The sequence below is a fragment of the Rhamphochromis sp. 'chilingali' genome (genome assembly GCF_963969265.1).
Source record: "Rhamphochromis sp. 'chilingali' genome assembly, chromosome: 8".
NCBI classification, from domain to species: Eukaryota; Metazoa; Chordata; class Actinopteri; order Cichliformes; family Cichlidae; genus Rhamphochromis; species Rhamphochromis sp. 'chilingali'.
Window position 1 is genome coordinate 40,749,017 of NC_137935.1, and position 17,151 is coordinate 40,766,167.

At 43.3% G+C, this 17,151-nt stretch overlaps 1 protein-coding gene across 1 annotated transcript in view; it reads left to right on the plus strand.

Moving 5' to 3' along the window:
* The first annotated feature begins 2,960 nt into the window (after positions 1-2,960).
* The window catches only part of LOC308401149 (uncharacterized protein), a 38,867-nt gene continuing 24,676 nt past the window's right edge, over positions 2,961-17,151 (plus strand). The window contains exon 1 of the mRNA XM_080889250.1: positions 2,961-2,979. Coding sequence (XP_080745376.1) covers positions 2,974-2,979 — 6 coding nt within the window. The 5' untranslated portion in view covers positions 2,961-2,973. The remainder of the gene's footprint in view (positions 2,980-17,151) is intronic.

Consider the following 17,151-nt stretch of genomic DNA (forward strand, 5'->3'; position numbering starts at 1 on the left):
CCCCTAGACTGGGGCGTAACATAAAGTGGGGGCTCGTCCTCTTTTTTCTTTTGCCATTCTTTTTGCTCATTGTGTTTTGTGGATTGTCTGCAGTTTTTGGTTGGCAGTTTTCTTGTAGTGTTGGGGGTGGTCTAGTCACAATGACTTTTGACGTGGATGATTTTGCACTACAACCCACCGTGGATAAGTTGGATCGATGCACAAAGGCGGATTTGTTGTTGGTGGCAGATTTGTTTAATGTTAGTGTGCCTTTACATGCTAAAAAGGCAGAAATTAAGCAGTGCCTGACAGCTCAGCTGGTGGATAAGGGGGTATTTGCGAAGTCGAAACCTCGGCCGGGTGAGGCGACTGGAGGTTTGGTGGTGGATGCGGGAGCAGAAGCTGCTGCAACCATCCCACAAGCTGCCAGTGGACGGGTGTCGCCAGGGGCGGAGGCTCCTGCTGCCATTCAGGTCCCAAACGTTAGCCCAGCCGGACAATCAACAGGATTGGTTACGGAGGATCTTGGGCTCTCCCTTCACCTGAAAGAGGTGGAGCTTGAGGCTAAAGCCAAAGAAGTTGAGCTTATGCATCTCCGCATAAGGGATATGGAGCTGGATCCTCCCCGACAACGCAATGTTACCTCTACCCCAGTGAGTAAAATTGTTCATTCTCCTCTGACCAATTTGATGCAAGCAAGAAAATTGCTTTAGTGCCACCTTTCAGAGAAAGTGAGGTTGACTCTTACTTTAATGCCTTTGAACGCATCGCAACCACTTTGAAATGGCCCAAGGATGTGTGGAGTTTGTTGCTGCAGTGTAAATTGGTGGGGAAAGCACAGGAAGTGTGTGCGAGCTTATCTATTGATGACAGCCTGGATTATGAAATTGTGAAATCCACTATTTTAAGGGCTTATGAGCTAGTTCCAGAGGCATATCGCCAGAGGTTTCGGTCATGTGAAAAATCTGCCAACCAAACACATGTAGAGTTTGCCAGGGAGAAGACTGTCTTGTTTGATAAGTGGTTAGCTGCAAGTAAAGTGAAGGACTTTCCTCAGCTAAGAGAATTGGTCCTGCTGGAAGAATTCAAAACGTGTCTTCCAGAGAATGTTGTTGTATATATCAATGAGCAAAAGGTGGATTCGTTGTCTAAAGCTGCTGTTCTCGCAGACGAGTTTGTGTTGACCCATCGCGTTACATTTTCAGCTGTGCGCCATGAATGTGCCCCGTTGTCTAAACCTGCGAGGAGTTTGAGGGTTTCTCCTAAGCGTCAAACGCGCCCTGATCAGGTCCCCATGACTGTCCGAGAATGCTTTTATTGCCATGATACTGGCCATCTCATTGCCAATTGTCCATCGCTCCGTCGCAAAGAGCAAACTCACACATTGAAAAAGCCAAAAAGTGTTGGTTTTGTTCAGTCGGTTTCTCCTCCTTATCCCGTCAGTGATGAACCAGGAAATGACAGTCTTGACAGCAGTTACCGACCTTTCATTTCACAAGGGTTCGTCTCACTGACTGGAATAGAGGAGGATTGCGTGCCGATTGTAATTTTGCGCGACACTGGGGCTGCCCAGTCTCTCATTTTAAAAAGACTGTCCCGCCCTGGTCCCCAAAACCATACACAGAGGGAAACCAATTTCTTAGTGAATTGTGATTTATTCTCTACACTGCAAAAATGAAGCTCCGGGGTGAACAAAGGCCAAAATAACAAACAAAACAAGCTAAGTCAGGAGGAGGTGCTATCTAGAACCTCAGTCAAACAAAAGACAAGCGCTACACCTAACTCCCTAACTGAAATAAACAGGAGAAAACAGTGCAAGGAAAAACAGAGGGCAGACTGTCAGCAGCAGGCTCGGAAACAAAAACAAAATCATCGATGGGGTTTTCAATTACTTCAGGGATCGGGAAAACTTTTCCATTGGCTAGATCATTCCCCAGAATCATAGTAACCCCCTGCACGGGCAAGCGAGCGCGCACCCCAACTGTTACCGGGCCCGAAACGAGAGGCGACTGTAGGAAGACTCTGTGCAGCGGAGCTCGTAACACACTCATTTTCACTCCCCACACGAGAGCATCAGCACCACAAAACGAGTTACTTGAAAAAGGCAACGCGCTTTCCAAAATGAGAGACTGGGCAGCCCCAGTGTCGCGCAAAATTACAATCCGGCAGCTCACCCCTTCTGTTGCAGTGCTATTTACAATGAAAACTAATGTACACACTATATACAAAACTCAGAAAAGCCGCAAAAATCACAGGCACAAAAGTCTCAGGTTTTGGAGGCCAGGGTCAGGTCTGCTGCTGCTGTCAGTGGCTGCCCCGGGACAACTGCTGGTGAGGGATTTGAAGAAGATCACATGGCCAGGGGACCAATCAGCAGCCGTCAGCTCATCCACTCCGGGACCTGCAAAGACTTAAAGGCACAGACAACAACAGCCACCAAAACAGATTATGGACAGGGCCATAACACTGTGAACTAAGGTGTAGGTCTGTTACACAGCAAAATCTCCAGTGTTAAATTAACACTTTTGACAGTGTTATATGTGTAAAAGTAACCTAGTCAGTTTTGAAGATTAACAAAGACTAACACTGAGCAGTGCTGATTTTCTAACACTGGAAAATAACTCAAAATGTTAGAAATATTCCAGTGTTACAAAATCAGCACTGCTCATTGTTAGTCTTTGTTAATCTTCAAAACTGACTAGGTTACTTTTACACATATAACACTGTCAAAAGTGTTAATTTAACACTCAACAGTGTTGTATTTAACACTCAGAGGTGTGGACCCATATAGACACTCTCTAGTGTTAATTTAACAGTGGAGATTTTGCTGTGTAGGTTATGTTGTGGTGATCCTCGGGTTGGGGGATTTGTGTTCATACTGGAGTGCAAAATTAAAACCAGTGGAAGATGGACAAGAAAAGACAAAAGTCAATCAAGCCATCAGGTGCTCCGTTTAGAAAAAAGAGAAAAAAGAGGAGGAGAAACGAGCAAAAGATGCAGGTAAGCAGATGTGTGATTGGATAATGGCAGGTCATCCTGAACCAATCAGAATCAGAATACTTTATTAATCCTTAAGGAAATGATGTGCGTTACAGTTGAAATGAAGAAGAAATGGTAAATTGCTGATTTGTCCTGTTCTCATTGTGTGATGAATTATGATGGCTGTTTGGTAGCTGTTTGCATACAATGCATACTCTCTCTCTCTTCATGTGTGTGTGTGTGTTTCTCTGGTGAATTTCGTCCACAATCCTTAATATGTTTTATGTGTGTGTATGTGTGTTGGGAGGGGGGGGGGGGGGGGGGGGGCAGAGGGAGTGTTCGCCCAGGGCGCCAAACAGGCTAGGACGGCCACTGGCAGCCTATTTGATCAGAGAACGTTCAGCCAATGAGATGGCTGCAGAGAAGCTTGCAGAGGTGGGGTTAGGGGCAAGCAAAAAAAAAATACGATTATCATCAGGTTATTGATATCATGAAGAGTTTTGGTATTGGAAATGCCTCATAAAGTATCAAAAGTTCAGTTCTCTAAAACTGAGGATGTCCCCACAGATTAATAGAAAAGGTCATGACTCTAAAGTCAGTTCTAACCCTAGAGTGAGGTCACAGAAGTTTAAAAAACCCTCATACATTTAAAGGCACACTACACCACTTAACAAGCAAGGTTTGATGAGTAAAGTTCTGGTATCCTATGAGACAAAGCACCACTTATTTGTGCCTGCACCCATGCAGTTCTGAATGTAGCTGCTAACAAACCCTGCTTGCATTACCTGATACCGAAGCTTCTAAATGAGGGAACCAACGGCTGTATTCATGGTGGCCATCTTTTATATCTAGTTTACAGTCTTGACTCAGGCACTTCGAACACTGCTTTAGGTTTAGGCCTGGCTTGACCCTTAGTTTTAGCCCATAAATTACCCACGGTCCCTGAATTTCACTTCAGCAAAATACAAAACACAATCACTTTTAATGGCAGCAATGGTTAGTCTGGACTTCCAGATGCTTTTCTTTCCAAGCTCCTTAGGCTGGGATGACCTGGATGACTGAGAACCCTCACAGACATTACACTGAGAATATTAAAAATTAGCGGAGTCATATTTTGTTAACAACAAGATAATGAGACAAAGACTGAAAGGAAATGACACAAAATTACATTATCACTGTATTACTCCCATTTATGTATTTGATACAGTCATGGTGAAACAGGAAGTAAAATTAGACAAATACAATAAAACAGTTTGAAATGTTAACTTTTTATGCCAGAACTGATTGTGCCACAATATGAGTCTTTACAGTCAAATGACCCGATGCTAAATGCAAAGCTAACACAGTACCTCCTGCTGCCATACCTGCCCCTCCCAGCCAGTCGATATTTGCTTTCCCTGGAAAACAGCATCACTGCTGAAAACAAACACCTTCAGGCTCTCGCTTCCCTGTAAACTGCAGCATTTTGCCAAGATTGTCATTTGGCTGTCTCAAAGTGACCTTGAAATCATACACACAAACAAACATGACAGCGGGAATTTGATTTCTTTATTTATTTAGCGAGATGAAATCGCTCAGCTTCCCGTCTCGTCTGCTCCTGCTGCTCTGTGAACAGCTACAAGTGGCTGAATCAAAAGCATCACTGCTGCTGAGCAGAGTGACAGTGAAGTGTATTTGTTTGACATGAACTGTGCTTGTTAAAGTAAATGGATTGTTTACTTCATTTCCATACATAGTGCATGGACAGCTGTTCCAGGCAGGTGTGAGGTAAATGTTTAAAACAGACCAGAAAACCTCTGCGACCTCAGACTGTGTTCAGAGTTGTGATGCAGCAGGCAGTTATGGTGTTCACAGTCAGTTCATTGTGGTTAACTTCCTCTTTTGGAGTTTAGTCACTGGTTATACTGCAAGCACTCAAAACTGAATCAGAGTACAAACTCAGAACCACATTTATTTGTATTACATTTATATTCTGTTGTAAATATTACATATATTTTGTCAGCTTCAAAGGTCACAGATATTATATAAATTATATGCTTTTCTTTTTAAAGCACCAAAATCTCTGACTGGCTTCATGTTTTTCAGAACGCAGACAGAACAGGAAGTAAATTGCATTATTTACTCGTTCTGTGGTTATTTTCATACTTTTGCCCAACAAAAAGCTTTGAGCCTGACACAAGGGACTTTTCTTTTTAAAAAGCTCTTCATCAGAAATCATTTTAATTGTAAGACATGCTTTTGTCTATTAAATGGCCTAAAATAGCAGAATTTTTTTTTTTCTTGTTTACATGGATATATCACACTCAAATGCTCATTCCACACCAGGAAACATGTTTGAATATTTTATTTTAAAGTTTACTGAACAATGGTCAAAATATGTCATGAGAAAAAAACACACGCTTGTATGCATACATAACAAAGAACTATTTACTCAGCCATAATTTATTAATTCACCATCTAATGCAACTAAAGGCTAAAAACGATAGTAGAATACAAAGAAAAAGTGCAAAAAGAAAGTATTGCATTACACTACACTATTGTGTTGCTGCATGAAGGTGTGCAGTCAGCTGTAAAAATCTGGAGGCTAAATACAGTGCTATGCATGACCCTGAAACCGGTCTGACTTAGTCTATCTAGCAGCACAAATGGGAAACACCTGCATGTACTTCACAGTTCACTGAATAGCAACACGCTGCAAAAAAAACTATTTTTATTTTAGTAGCAGTCAGTGCCATCTGCTTCGTCCGTAATAGTTCAAACTAAGAAGTTCAGTTCTATCTAATCCTGTCTTACTTTTCTGTTTCTACTCAATAAGAAAGAAAACTGGAAGTCGTGCATTTCAGCACCACGATGCTGTTTCCACAGACGTAAACATTTACATCCTACTTAGGGGCGATCGTGGCTCAAGAGTTGGGAGTTCGCCTTGTAATCGGAAGGTTGCCGGTTCGAGCCCCGGCTTGGACAGTCTCGGTCGTTGTGTCCTTGGGCAAGACACTTCACCCGTTGCCTACTAGTGGTGGTCAGAGGGCCCGGTGGCGCCAGTGTCCGGCAGCCTCGCCTCTGGCAGTGCGCCCCAGGGTGGCTGTGGCTACAATGTAGCTGCCATCACCAGTGTGTGAATGTGTGTGTGAATGGGTGGATGACAGGTTGTGTAAAGCGCTTTGGGGTCCTTAGGGACTAGAAAAGCGCTATACAAATACAGGCCATTTACTTACTGTTTTTTCCTGGAAATGAAAACGTGTAGAATTTTACATTGTAAACTAAACACCAAGCTCCAACTAAAATCCATACAAATCATATTAATAACAATACAAAGACAGAAAAGACAGAGAAAATGTTCAAAGTCACACTCTGAAACTACACGTGTGTCATGGCAGGTCCAACAAGTCCATTGTTGTCATTATTGTGTGTTGTTGGATCCTGTATGTGTGCAGTGAATGATGCAAAGTGTAGTTTAATGAGAACAGCTGATGCAAAGAGGTTTGAGGATGACAGAGGGGATAGTGTGGCTTTGTGACTGTTTATAAAGAGTTATTGGCTGTGGACAGCGGTGTGGACTCAGACAGCACAGGCCTCAAAGACTGAGTGAAACCAAAGGGGTGTGGGGGGGGGGTATGACTGAAACATGAAAGATGAAAAGAGTGAGCAGTGAGCAAAACAGAGAAAGTCAGCCACCTGTTCATGAACAGTTATTTGTCTTTGTCTCAGTTGTCAGTTCAGCCCATGGGCTGTTTCTCATCACTGATGCTATCTCTGCTCTTTAAAGACTTTGTTAATAAGCCTGTCCCCACGAATGTTGTGTAATATGAATGCAAAAACATACTGCAAAATGATATCTGCAAATTATTATTGATTATTGGCAATCACAACATTTCAGAGTGAAAATAAATCAATGTGATACAACAAGGAGCTGGGATCTAAAATGGGCGCAGCGTCCTTATTGTAACAGACAGATTTTCACCATCTTAGATTTTAAGAATATCACATTAGGCTCGTTTCTAAATGAGGAAATAAGTAGAACAAGGCATTGATGAAGAGCCTTTTATAAGAATAAAGGAAATGATGTTACTTAAGCAACTATGACTGCTCTGCTCTGTATTCCAACATTGTCTTTGTGTATGCACCTAAAACGGCTTTTTTCAAACTGAAGCCTGCACCAAGGCCTGGTATAAATTGAAATAAGGATTATTCTTACTAGTATTATCATTTTGAACTCTAGTAGTGTTCAGTAATTCTAACCAAGAAGACAAATATTGAGCCCACAGCATACAGTCTGGTGAAATAAATCAGTGGTTTTACAGGACTCTGTGTGCCTGTGAAACAGTAAGTGCACCCCTACTTCTTAGTAGGGAAAGTAGCCAGAAGCTGAGCACAGTGGCAGTTTGAACATGATGGCACAATCTTCTAGGAGTGGACATCTTAACACCCCATGTTAAATGTTAGCGTTTATGGTGGTGCCGGTTTTTATGAGACTGATATCCATATTTCAAGATTTCAAAATCCAACATTTTAGCCAATATTTCTTTTCTTTCAGGCATGTGGAATAAAGAGACATTTCCCCTGTTGTGTCTGGTTACTGATATGACAGTACATGTTAGATGGCGCCGGTGAGGTCGGCTGCCGTCACGACTGCTCCGACCACTTTTTCTTTGTCTTTGTTTTTTTAAGTTAGTTTTCAGCGTTTCTAAATCGGCAAAATCATCACCATTGGGTACATTAGGTATGACAGTGACACTCTTGTTTCTATTGGTATACAATGTACTCACAATTCGAAGTTTTTAACTCCGGATCCAAGCTGGCCGAGTGAGATCTCGAGGGAGAACAAAGGGAAGCGGCGGCGTCCTAGAGGGAAGCGAGCCGGCGTCAGGAACAGGCTGAGAGCTCGTGCACACCGCACACCTCTGCCTAGCATCCTGCTCGCCAACGTCCAGTCACTGGAGAACAAGCTTGACGACCTCAGGGCCAGGATAAAGTTCCAGAGAGACATTCGGGACTGCAATCTCCTCTGCTTCACCGAGACATGGCTGAACCCAGCGGTGCCGGACCACGCCATCCAGCCGGCCGAGTTCTTCTCGGTTCACCGCATGGACAGGACACGGGACTCGGGGAAGTCAAGGGGAGGCGGCGTGTGTTTAATGGTGAACAACAACTGGTGCAACAGTGCGAACGTTGTTCCTCTCACACGCTCCTGCACACCAAATCTGGAACTACTGTCCATCATGTGTCGTCCTTTTTATCTACCTCGGGAATTTACATCGGTCATTGTAAGTGCCGTTTATATTCCACCACAAGCGGACACGGTCACCGCCTTATGCGAGCTGCATGAGGCACTCACACAGCACCAGACACAACACCGGGACGCTGCGCTTATTGTGACGGGGGACTTTAATAGCGCCAACCTCAAACGCGCAGCGCCGAACTTTTATCAACACATCTCCTGCCCCACCAGGGGTGAAAGGACACTCGACCACTGCTACACTACGGTCAAGGACGGCTACAAGGCACAATCCCGCCCCCCGTTTGGCAAATCTGATCACGCCGCCATCTTCCTCATGCCAAAATACAAACAAAGGCTGAAACAGGAAGTTCCGGTTCAGAGGAAGGTCGCGCGCTGGACGGATCAATCGGTGGCCGCGTTACAGGACGCACTCGATGACGCAGACTGGGGCATGTTCAGAAACAGCTCCGATGATGATGTCAACGTGTTTACGGAAGCGGTTGTGGGATTCATCGGGAAACTAGCGGATGATACCGTGGAGACAAAGACTATCACAACGTTTCCCAACCAGAAGCCGTGGGTGGATAAAACCATCCGCGACGCTCTGAGATCCCGCACCGCTGCCTACAACACGGGACTCACGACGGGGGACATGGACCCGTACAAAGCCGCGTCATATAACGTGCGGAGGGCGGTGAAAGAGGCGAAGCAGCGCTACGGGAGGAAACTAGAGTCACAACTCCAACAGAGTGACTCTAGGAGCCTGTGGCGGGGACTAAGGACAATAACGGACTATAAAGCACCAACAACCGGTATGACGAACGCGGCCGTGACTCTGGCAGACGAGCTGAACACTTTCTATGCTCGCTTCGAGGCTGCAGCTAAGGACTCCAACGATGCTAGTGTTAGCGGCGCTAACGGCTGCAGACAGGAAGATACTGCCAGCACCGGAAACGTGCTCGTCATCTCCGAGCATGAAGTAAGGAGAGCCTTCAAGAGAGTGAACACCAGGAAAGCAGCAGGACCAGACGGCATCCCAGGTCGTATCCTCAGAGACTGCGCATACCAGCTAGCTCCTGTGTTCACTGAGATATTCAACATCTCTTTATCTCAGTCGGTGATCCCCACATGCTTCAAAGAGTCCATCATTGTTCCTGTCCCGAAGAAACCCCACCCTGCTTCTCTCAATGACTATCGCCCTGTAGCCCTCACCTCAGTAGTGATGAAGTGCTTTGAACGCCTGGTCAGAGACTTCATCATTTCTTCACTACCAGACACACTGGACCCACTACAGTTCGCTTACCGTCCAAATCGTTCCACAGACGATGCCATCTCTCATCTCCTCCACACATCACTCACTCACTTGGACACTAGAAGGGGGAATTATGTTAAAATGCTCTTCATAGACTACAGCTCTGCATTTAACACCATAATTCCCTCCACACTCACCACCAAGCTGGAGCATCTGGGACTCAGCTCATCTATGTGTCAGTGGATCTCCAACTTCCTAACTGGCAGACCACAGGCAGTAAGGATGGGCGGACATGTCTCAGCCTCCACCACTCTCAGCACTGGAGCCCCCCAGGGGTGTGTTCTGAGCCCCCTGCTGTACTCTTTGTACACATATGACTGTGTGGCCACTACCAGCTCCACCACCATCATCAAGTTTGCTGACGACACCGTCGTGGTGGGCCTGATCTCTGATAACAACGAGACGGCCTACCTGAAGGAGATTAGGAATCTGGAGAACTGGTGCCAGAGGAACAACCTCCTTCTAAACGTCAGTAAGACAAAGGAGCTGATAGTGGACTTCAGCACTAAGCAGGAGAGGAACTACCAGACCCCCGTCATCAACGAGTGCCCAGTGGAGAGAGTGGACAGCTTCAAATACCTCGGAGTTCACATCACGCAGGACCTGTCATGGTCCTGTCACATCAACACCGTGGTGAAAAAGGCCCGACAGCGTCTCTACCACCTCAGACGCTTGAGAGACTTCCAACTGCCCTCCAAGGTGCTCAGGAACTTTTACTCGTGCACCATAGAGAGCATCCTGACGGGAAACATCTTAACCTGGTTCGGGAACAGCACCATGCAGGACAGACGAGCTCTACAGAGGGTTGTGCGGTCAGCTGAGCGCACCATCCGCTCCGAGCTCCCTGACCTGCACTCAATCTACAGCAGGCGGTGCTGGACCAAGGCCAGGAAGATGGTGAAGGACCTCAGCCATCCCAACAACAGACTGTTCTCTCTGTTGAGGTCAGGAAAGCGATTCCGCTCCCTGAAGACCAACACAGAGAGACTGAGGAGGAGCTTCTTCCCGCAGGCGATACGGTCTCTCAATCACACCACCACACAGTACTGACCCACACATACAGTTCTTACACACACACTGGACTTTCTGGACTTTGGTTTTGCACAACACTGGTCACTATATTCTTCATTTCCGGTTAATACTTGTACAGCTGCTGTTATTGTGTATATATTTATTTATATTTAGATTCCTTCATACATTCTTATATAGTTCTATATTGTGTATTGTGTATTTTGTTGTACAGTTATTTTATTTTCAACTTTAATTTATATATTTTATCTTATTCTTCCCAGTTAAATTTACCCTTCATTCTAATTTGTGTTGTACAGTTATTTCATTTTTAACCTTAATTTATATTTTATTCCTTCCTAGTTAAATTTACCCTTTTTAATTTTTCATATTTATTTCCTATCTTATTCATAGCCTTTTCCTTTTTTGTTTTCTTTAGGTCACGAGCAGTTGTCCAAGCATTTCACTACATATCGTACTGTGTATGACTGTGTACGTGACAAATAAAAATTTGAATTTGAATTTGAATTTAAAAATGAATTTGTTTTAGAGTCACATAAGGACGACTCACTGATGACTTGTTCATTGTTGTGTGTGTGAGTTGCCACAGGGAGGTTGCACAGTGTCGTGTGCTGGAAAACTACAGAACACATCATCAACACAACACGGAAAATGAGCTCTGTGGGGAATTAGTGTTTACATACAGGTTTAAAAGGCTACTACAGCAAGATGCCACCACAATAGCTAACACTGCATGTTTGAGTTGACAGGCTTTTTCAGCAACACAGGCCCAGCGGGTTCTTAGTTAGGAGATGGCAATGGAGAAGCTCGGGCGGCATGGCTGGAGGCCCAGGTCAGCCGAGGGTTGTCAGATGGCCAGCAGCGGTGGCTGGGACTCCTGGAATCAGGCTAAAGACCCACTGGCTCTGGATTAAACAGCCAGCTCATGGCTCACAGGATCAGGTGTCCTCAGGACTCTGACACAAACTGGAGATTCTTGCTCAAAGAAGTCTGTGTTGCTGTTGTCATGATGTGTGGAGAGTAGAGCAAACAGAAATTATTCTCACATATAGTGACAAAGGACACGTGTAATACACAGGAGGCGAATCAGCTGGGGGAAAACAGGTGAACAGAATCAAGCCAACAAGACAGAGAAGAAGCTAAACACGCACACAAGACGAGAACTAAAGAACACCTGAGGATATAACCGCTAAACACAAACAGAAAACCAAACGAGGACTAAACATCGACGCATTTGGACCTAAACGAGAAATCAGACTAATGAAAACCACCAAACGTAAACAATGATCAAAAAATAATAACTCCAAAGTATTAGATGAGTTCAAAAGTTCAAAACACTGTGTCAAAAACCGCGGATCATGACATGCTTGATTGTTTACTATTGCAGTTAATAGCATTTATGAGTTGAAGGAACTTGGACTCATGATCTCATGCTCCTCTAAAAGCCTGTCTACCCCCTCTGTGATCTCAGAGCTGCCAAATCCTTTAAACTGCCGTGACCTGTTTCTCTGACCTCTCACGGCCCCAGCGGGTCTCCCTGAGTGCTCGGTTTTTTCCTGTGTGTGTTTATTAAAATTGCTATAAGCCTGCAGTAAAGTCATAGTATGGTAGATAGTACTGTGGTATTAGTATTAGCAATATAAACAGATTCCAGATAAGGTTAAAAGAAAGGGCTGTGGGTGTGTGGAATGATTTTGTGTGCATGTGTTGCGTTCCTGCTCTTCTTAACCTGTGTGTACATGCCAAGCCTTAAAGGGTCTGAAACATGCCTCCACCTGCAGAGCAAACATCTTTCACTGGGGTCTGTGGCTTCACTTTCACCTTTCATTCACTACCTCACTCTGTCACGGACACATAGCATGTACACATGCATGCGTGTGTGCAGAACAGGACAGTGTCACCTGTGCAGGGGATTTGAAATCCTGCAACAAACATGCTGCTTCAGGGAAAAGCCGCAGTGCTCCCGTCTCATTAATGCTTAAGCAGCTCGAGAAGGTGAAAGAATATCCACCAGCACATCAAAAGTTCATAAGGTCACAGCTGCATGAGAGGAGGGAACAGTGAATGTTGTCACTCGATGCCCCCCAAAGGCTGCTGAAGAAAAACATGAAGCACAAGTGGAAAGTCCCATGCTAGGTTAATATTTGCCTACTGAGTAATGACAGGCCTTACTTCCACTGAAACAATAAAAATGATTTCAGTAACTTTTGATAGTTGAGCCTTTGAATTATTCATGAATAGTTTTCCTCATCGTGAGCTGATATGCATTAGCAGCACGAACCAGCTCTGATAGGGGAGTTCCCACACGCGCAATTAAACAAAGAGCTTATTTACATGAACAAAGCTGCTTTGCCACTACAGCCAAACACTGATTATTACCTGAGCAGGTGTGTACAGGTCTGCTTAATACATATATACATTAGTGCTGTCAATAGATTTTTAAAAAATTAACTAATTAATCTCACAATTTTCTGTAATTAATTGCTATTAATCCCAATTACTTGATCAATAGCCTGGCTGTAATTACACTTTATATTTAAGCTTGTAACAGACATTAATGCAATATAATGAAATAAATGGAGAATAAAGAAAGAATCTATGCTTAATAGTTTTCTTTTAGCACAGGCTCTCCTGTGAAATACAACGTTTTTAAAAACCTCCATACTAATAGCTAAGTATGCACTAATATATAATATATATTTGTTCTCAAATTACAATTTTTAATAGGATTCATCACAGGGTTACTGGGGATTAATTTGGATTTTAATCACAATTAAATATAATTAATTTTTATTCTATATTAACCTCTTAAGCCCCAAGCCTAACTGATCTCCTGCCTTTTGCCCCCGTAGGAGATCAGTTAGGCTTGGAGCTTAAGAGGTTAATCGCATTTCATTTTGCATGAGCAAACAGACTCGAGAAAAAAGGGAAAATATACAAACTAAACATGTTTATTGAACATCTTGAACATTCATGTACAAACTCTGTAAGCATTTATCCACTCTCTCTCTGTCACTCTTGGGGAGGCTTCGAGTCCTTGAAACGAGGAACCAAAGCTTGTAAAGCGCCTGTTCTCAACGATATTAACACGTCTGCAGTTTGTTGCAATCCACTTGGCGTCAGTCAATATGTCCGAGGTCGACTTGGACATATTGCTCTGTGTGACGCGTTAGCCAAAGTGCTAGCAGCATCCCCGACTAACGTATGCTTCAAGTCCATGTGATATTTTAAGCTGGGAGTGCTTCCACAATGTGCATGAGACTTTATGTTGGTCGACTTGTTATTTAATTTCCCATCAAGAGGGCCAATGTGCGTTTAGCATCTTCCATATTGAGTTGACTGGTTCAGCTGCCCGTCACTACCAGATAGTGATGTGTGGGTCGCGAACGAAACGGCTCTTAGAGCCGGGTCTTTGAAGTGAACGACACGAGCCGCTCCTTATCGCGAGCCGTGGGTTGTTTTCTTTCTCTCTCTCTTTTTTCCCGCTTCACTCCACAGCGAGCCTTGTGCTTTACGCTGAGCAGAGGGGGGAGGGGCGGTAGTTACACTCAGTAGCACAGGAACAGAGCAGGAGGGAGAGAGAGAGAGAGCAGGGACAACAACGTCACATTAGAAAGGTATAGTAATCATCCACAACTATTTTCAGTTGCAGATGATAAAGGATTCAGAAAGTTTATTCATGCAGGCCCATATGACAGAGAATATGCATCTTCTTTTTGTTTTCATATTATAATTTATATTTAATTGTGTTGTGGTTTGTAGTGTTTTGTGTTGTTTCACTTTAAATTTGTTTAAAAGGAAAAAGCTGAAAATTTAATTAGTTAAAAGTTGAAATGTGAATAGTTGGTTTTTGTATTATATGATTTATTTATTACATTTTATGTGGAGTGAATAAATAAAAGTATATTTACGGTGGCCCCCAGAGACAAAGCACGTAAAAACTCCAAAACACGTACAAACACAACAGAAGTGCTCCAGGATGCTAGGGGGCAGTGTTGAGCTTTTGTTACCTCGTGGCTACACAAGCCAGCAAGTACCAACAACCGGATTTGGTGTGTGGTAGTAACAGGTAAATGAACTTTTTTTTTAAATTATTTGAATATATATGAGTGCTTGTGTATAAATACACAAACAATACACACATGCTTTCATGCTTTCAATTGTGTAATTTAAGTGATCTAGTAGCTCTGTTATGGAAGTTCAGTTCATGCTAGAAATGTGTTTTGGAGTTTGTACGTGTTTTGTCTCTAGGGGCCACCTCATATATTTATATATAAACATATATAAATAAAACCACTTTTTTTTTACGTTAGTAATTCCTTTTGTGCATAGTTTTATATTATTGTTAATAATAAATTAATTTTAGCAACAAAACAACCTGAAGAGCCGGTTCGGAGCCGAAAGAGTCGGTTCTCTAAAAAGAGCTGGAATCCCATCACTACTACCAGATCGACTACATTGATTTGCGCATGTGTGAAGGTAACTCTACTTGGACAAACTGCCCGAAATGCGTTGACAGAAACATTTCATGGATTTTGAGTCATTCTGCACTCCAGATGCGTTAATAGCGTTAAATGTTTTGTATCGCGTTACTTGTGATGACAGCTTAATCTCAAGTGTTTTGACAGCACTACATAGTTGATTCAATATCTGTAGTTATGTCCTTAACCAGCTGACTGAAGCCCAACCTGTCCTGTCCCTCCACAGCTCAGTCAACCAGAGGGGTTCCATCTCCTCCACCAATCCCAACCTCCACCCAAGCCTCCTGAGAACATCATCATCATTGTCTACTCCACTGTCAGCGAGCCAAATTCCAATTCGGTTCAGATTTAGTTTTTTAGCGCCAATTCACAACAGCAGTCGCCTCAATAAGTTTTATACTGTAAGGTAAAGAACCCACAGTGATGGAGCAAAACCCCAACAATCAAGTGACCCCCATGAGCAAGCACATGACACTGGGAAGGAATAACTAATAATAACAGGAAGACACCTCGAGTAGAACCAGGTTCAGGGTGAGGCGGCCCTTGGCTGAGGGTGAGGGGACAAGAAGGAAGACAAGAAAAAGAGAGCACAGACTAACAGAGAGAGACGACGAAAAATGTAATGACATTATAAAGATGTGGGGAGTAAAAAGAGGTGAGGGGGAAGTGCTCAGTGTATCACTCAAAGTCCTGGAGCTGTCTGATCCTATATCAAACTCACCTGATTTAGGGGAAGAACATTTGGGGACATCCAAACCTTGTGTCTTTAAGGCGTTTCTGAAGTTTAATGGATTTGTCTCTGGCCTTATAGATAAATAAAGCTGGGTTTTGTCTGCATAGCAATGATGATGTTGCCTCAGGCAAACATTTCAGTGATAATGTATCGTTCCCATCACAGAACAAAGTGGAACTCCATGACATGATGTGAAGTAATGTGACAGAAACCCTGAATGAGGCCCATGAGCTATAACTGTGTCCAGGTCTTTAAGAGAGTGGCTACACCTCCTCTGTAGTCCACGCTTTCTGACAGTTGCTGCAGCCAGGTTCCAGACAGGAAAGCTAAATCAATATTTTGATCAATTATTAAATCATTTATCACCCAGGACTTAAAGGACAGAGATCCGGTGTTTAGTAGCCCAGATTTACAACATTTGTTTTATTCACTTGTGTTTTCTTTCTTTGTAATTTTTCATCTTTAAACAGATTTTTTGCTCACATGAACCAGAATGATCCGCCCATGTTTTGCACTATCTTCCTTTGTGAGGAGTTCCACATTGTCCGCCAACCGAACCACTTTTCCAGCAAAATATTTGTATTTGATATGTGGGACATCTTAGAAGACATCAAGAACCCTCTTCTACTTTCTTCTGCCTCTGGTCTGGATATGTGAAAACAAAAGCACCTGTATGGGGTCTTGCCTAACACCTCAGCCTGTCACTTCAGTGTACCGTCAGTGCAAATATTGGCCTTAAGCTTCATAGATAATTATAAGATCCATAGAATTAACAGGACCAAAGAGAAAACATAAAGCGTTTCTTGCAATATCATATCTCAAAGTCATCAAGACGTCTCTTAATATGGCATCCATATTCAGGAAGTTATGGAACTTCCCTTTTCAGTTTCTGACCAGGAACATGTGCAGTTGTACCAGGTGTTTTTACAGTTTATCTTAGTTAAACATCAGCTTCCCTGAGAACTGCCTCGTCCTCTTACTCGCTGGCATGGATGGGGCAGACAAACAGGTTGTCATCACACTGCATGAACTTGTCCCACTATGTTATTATTAAAGAGGAAAATGGAGGGATGGGGGTGTGCAGTAGCTTGCATGATGCTGTGGGGTACTTAGCTTCAATATAAAAAGTGCATGACTTGCAGGTGAGGTCAGGTCATCTGAGGAAGAAGCACAACTTTAAGTTGAAAAAGAAGTTCAAAAACAGTTATTAAGAAATGTGTCAGGTTGTAACAAGCTCTGTGCTTTTTGTTAGAAAGACTGATTGTTGACTCATAATTACTCAGTGTTTGTGCTATATCCGCTCATTTTGAGTGAGAAGTTAAATTGTTCCAAAATGCTGTGTTGACCCAAAATATGACCTCTTCTCACTTCTTTTAATAACTAAACATAAAAGGGAAAAGTCATGTAGCAAGACTCTATG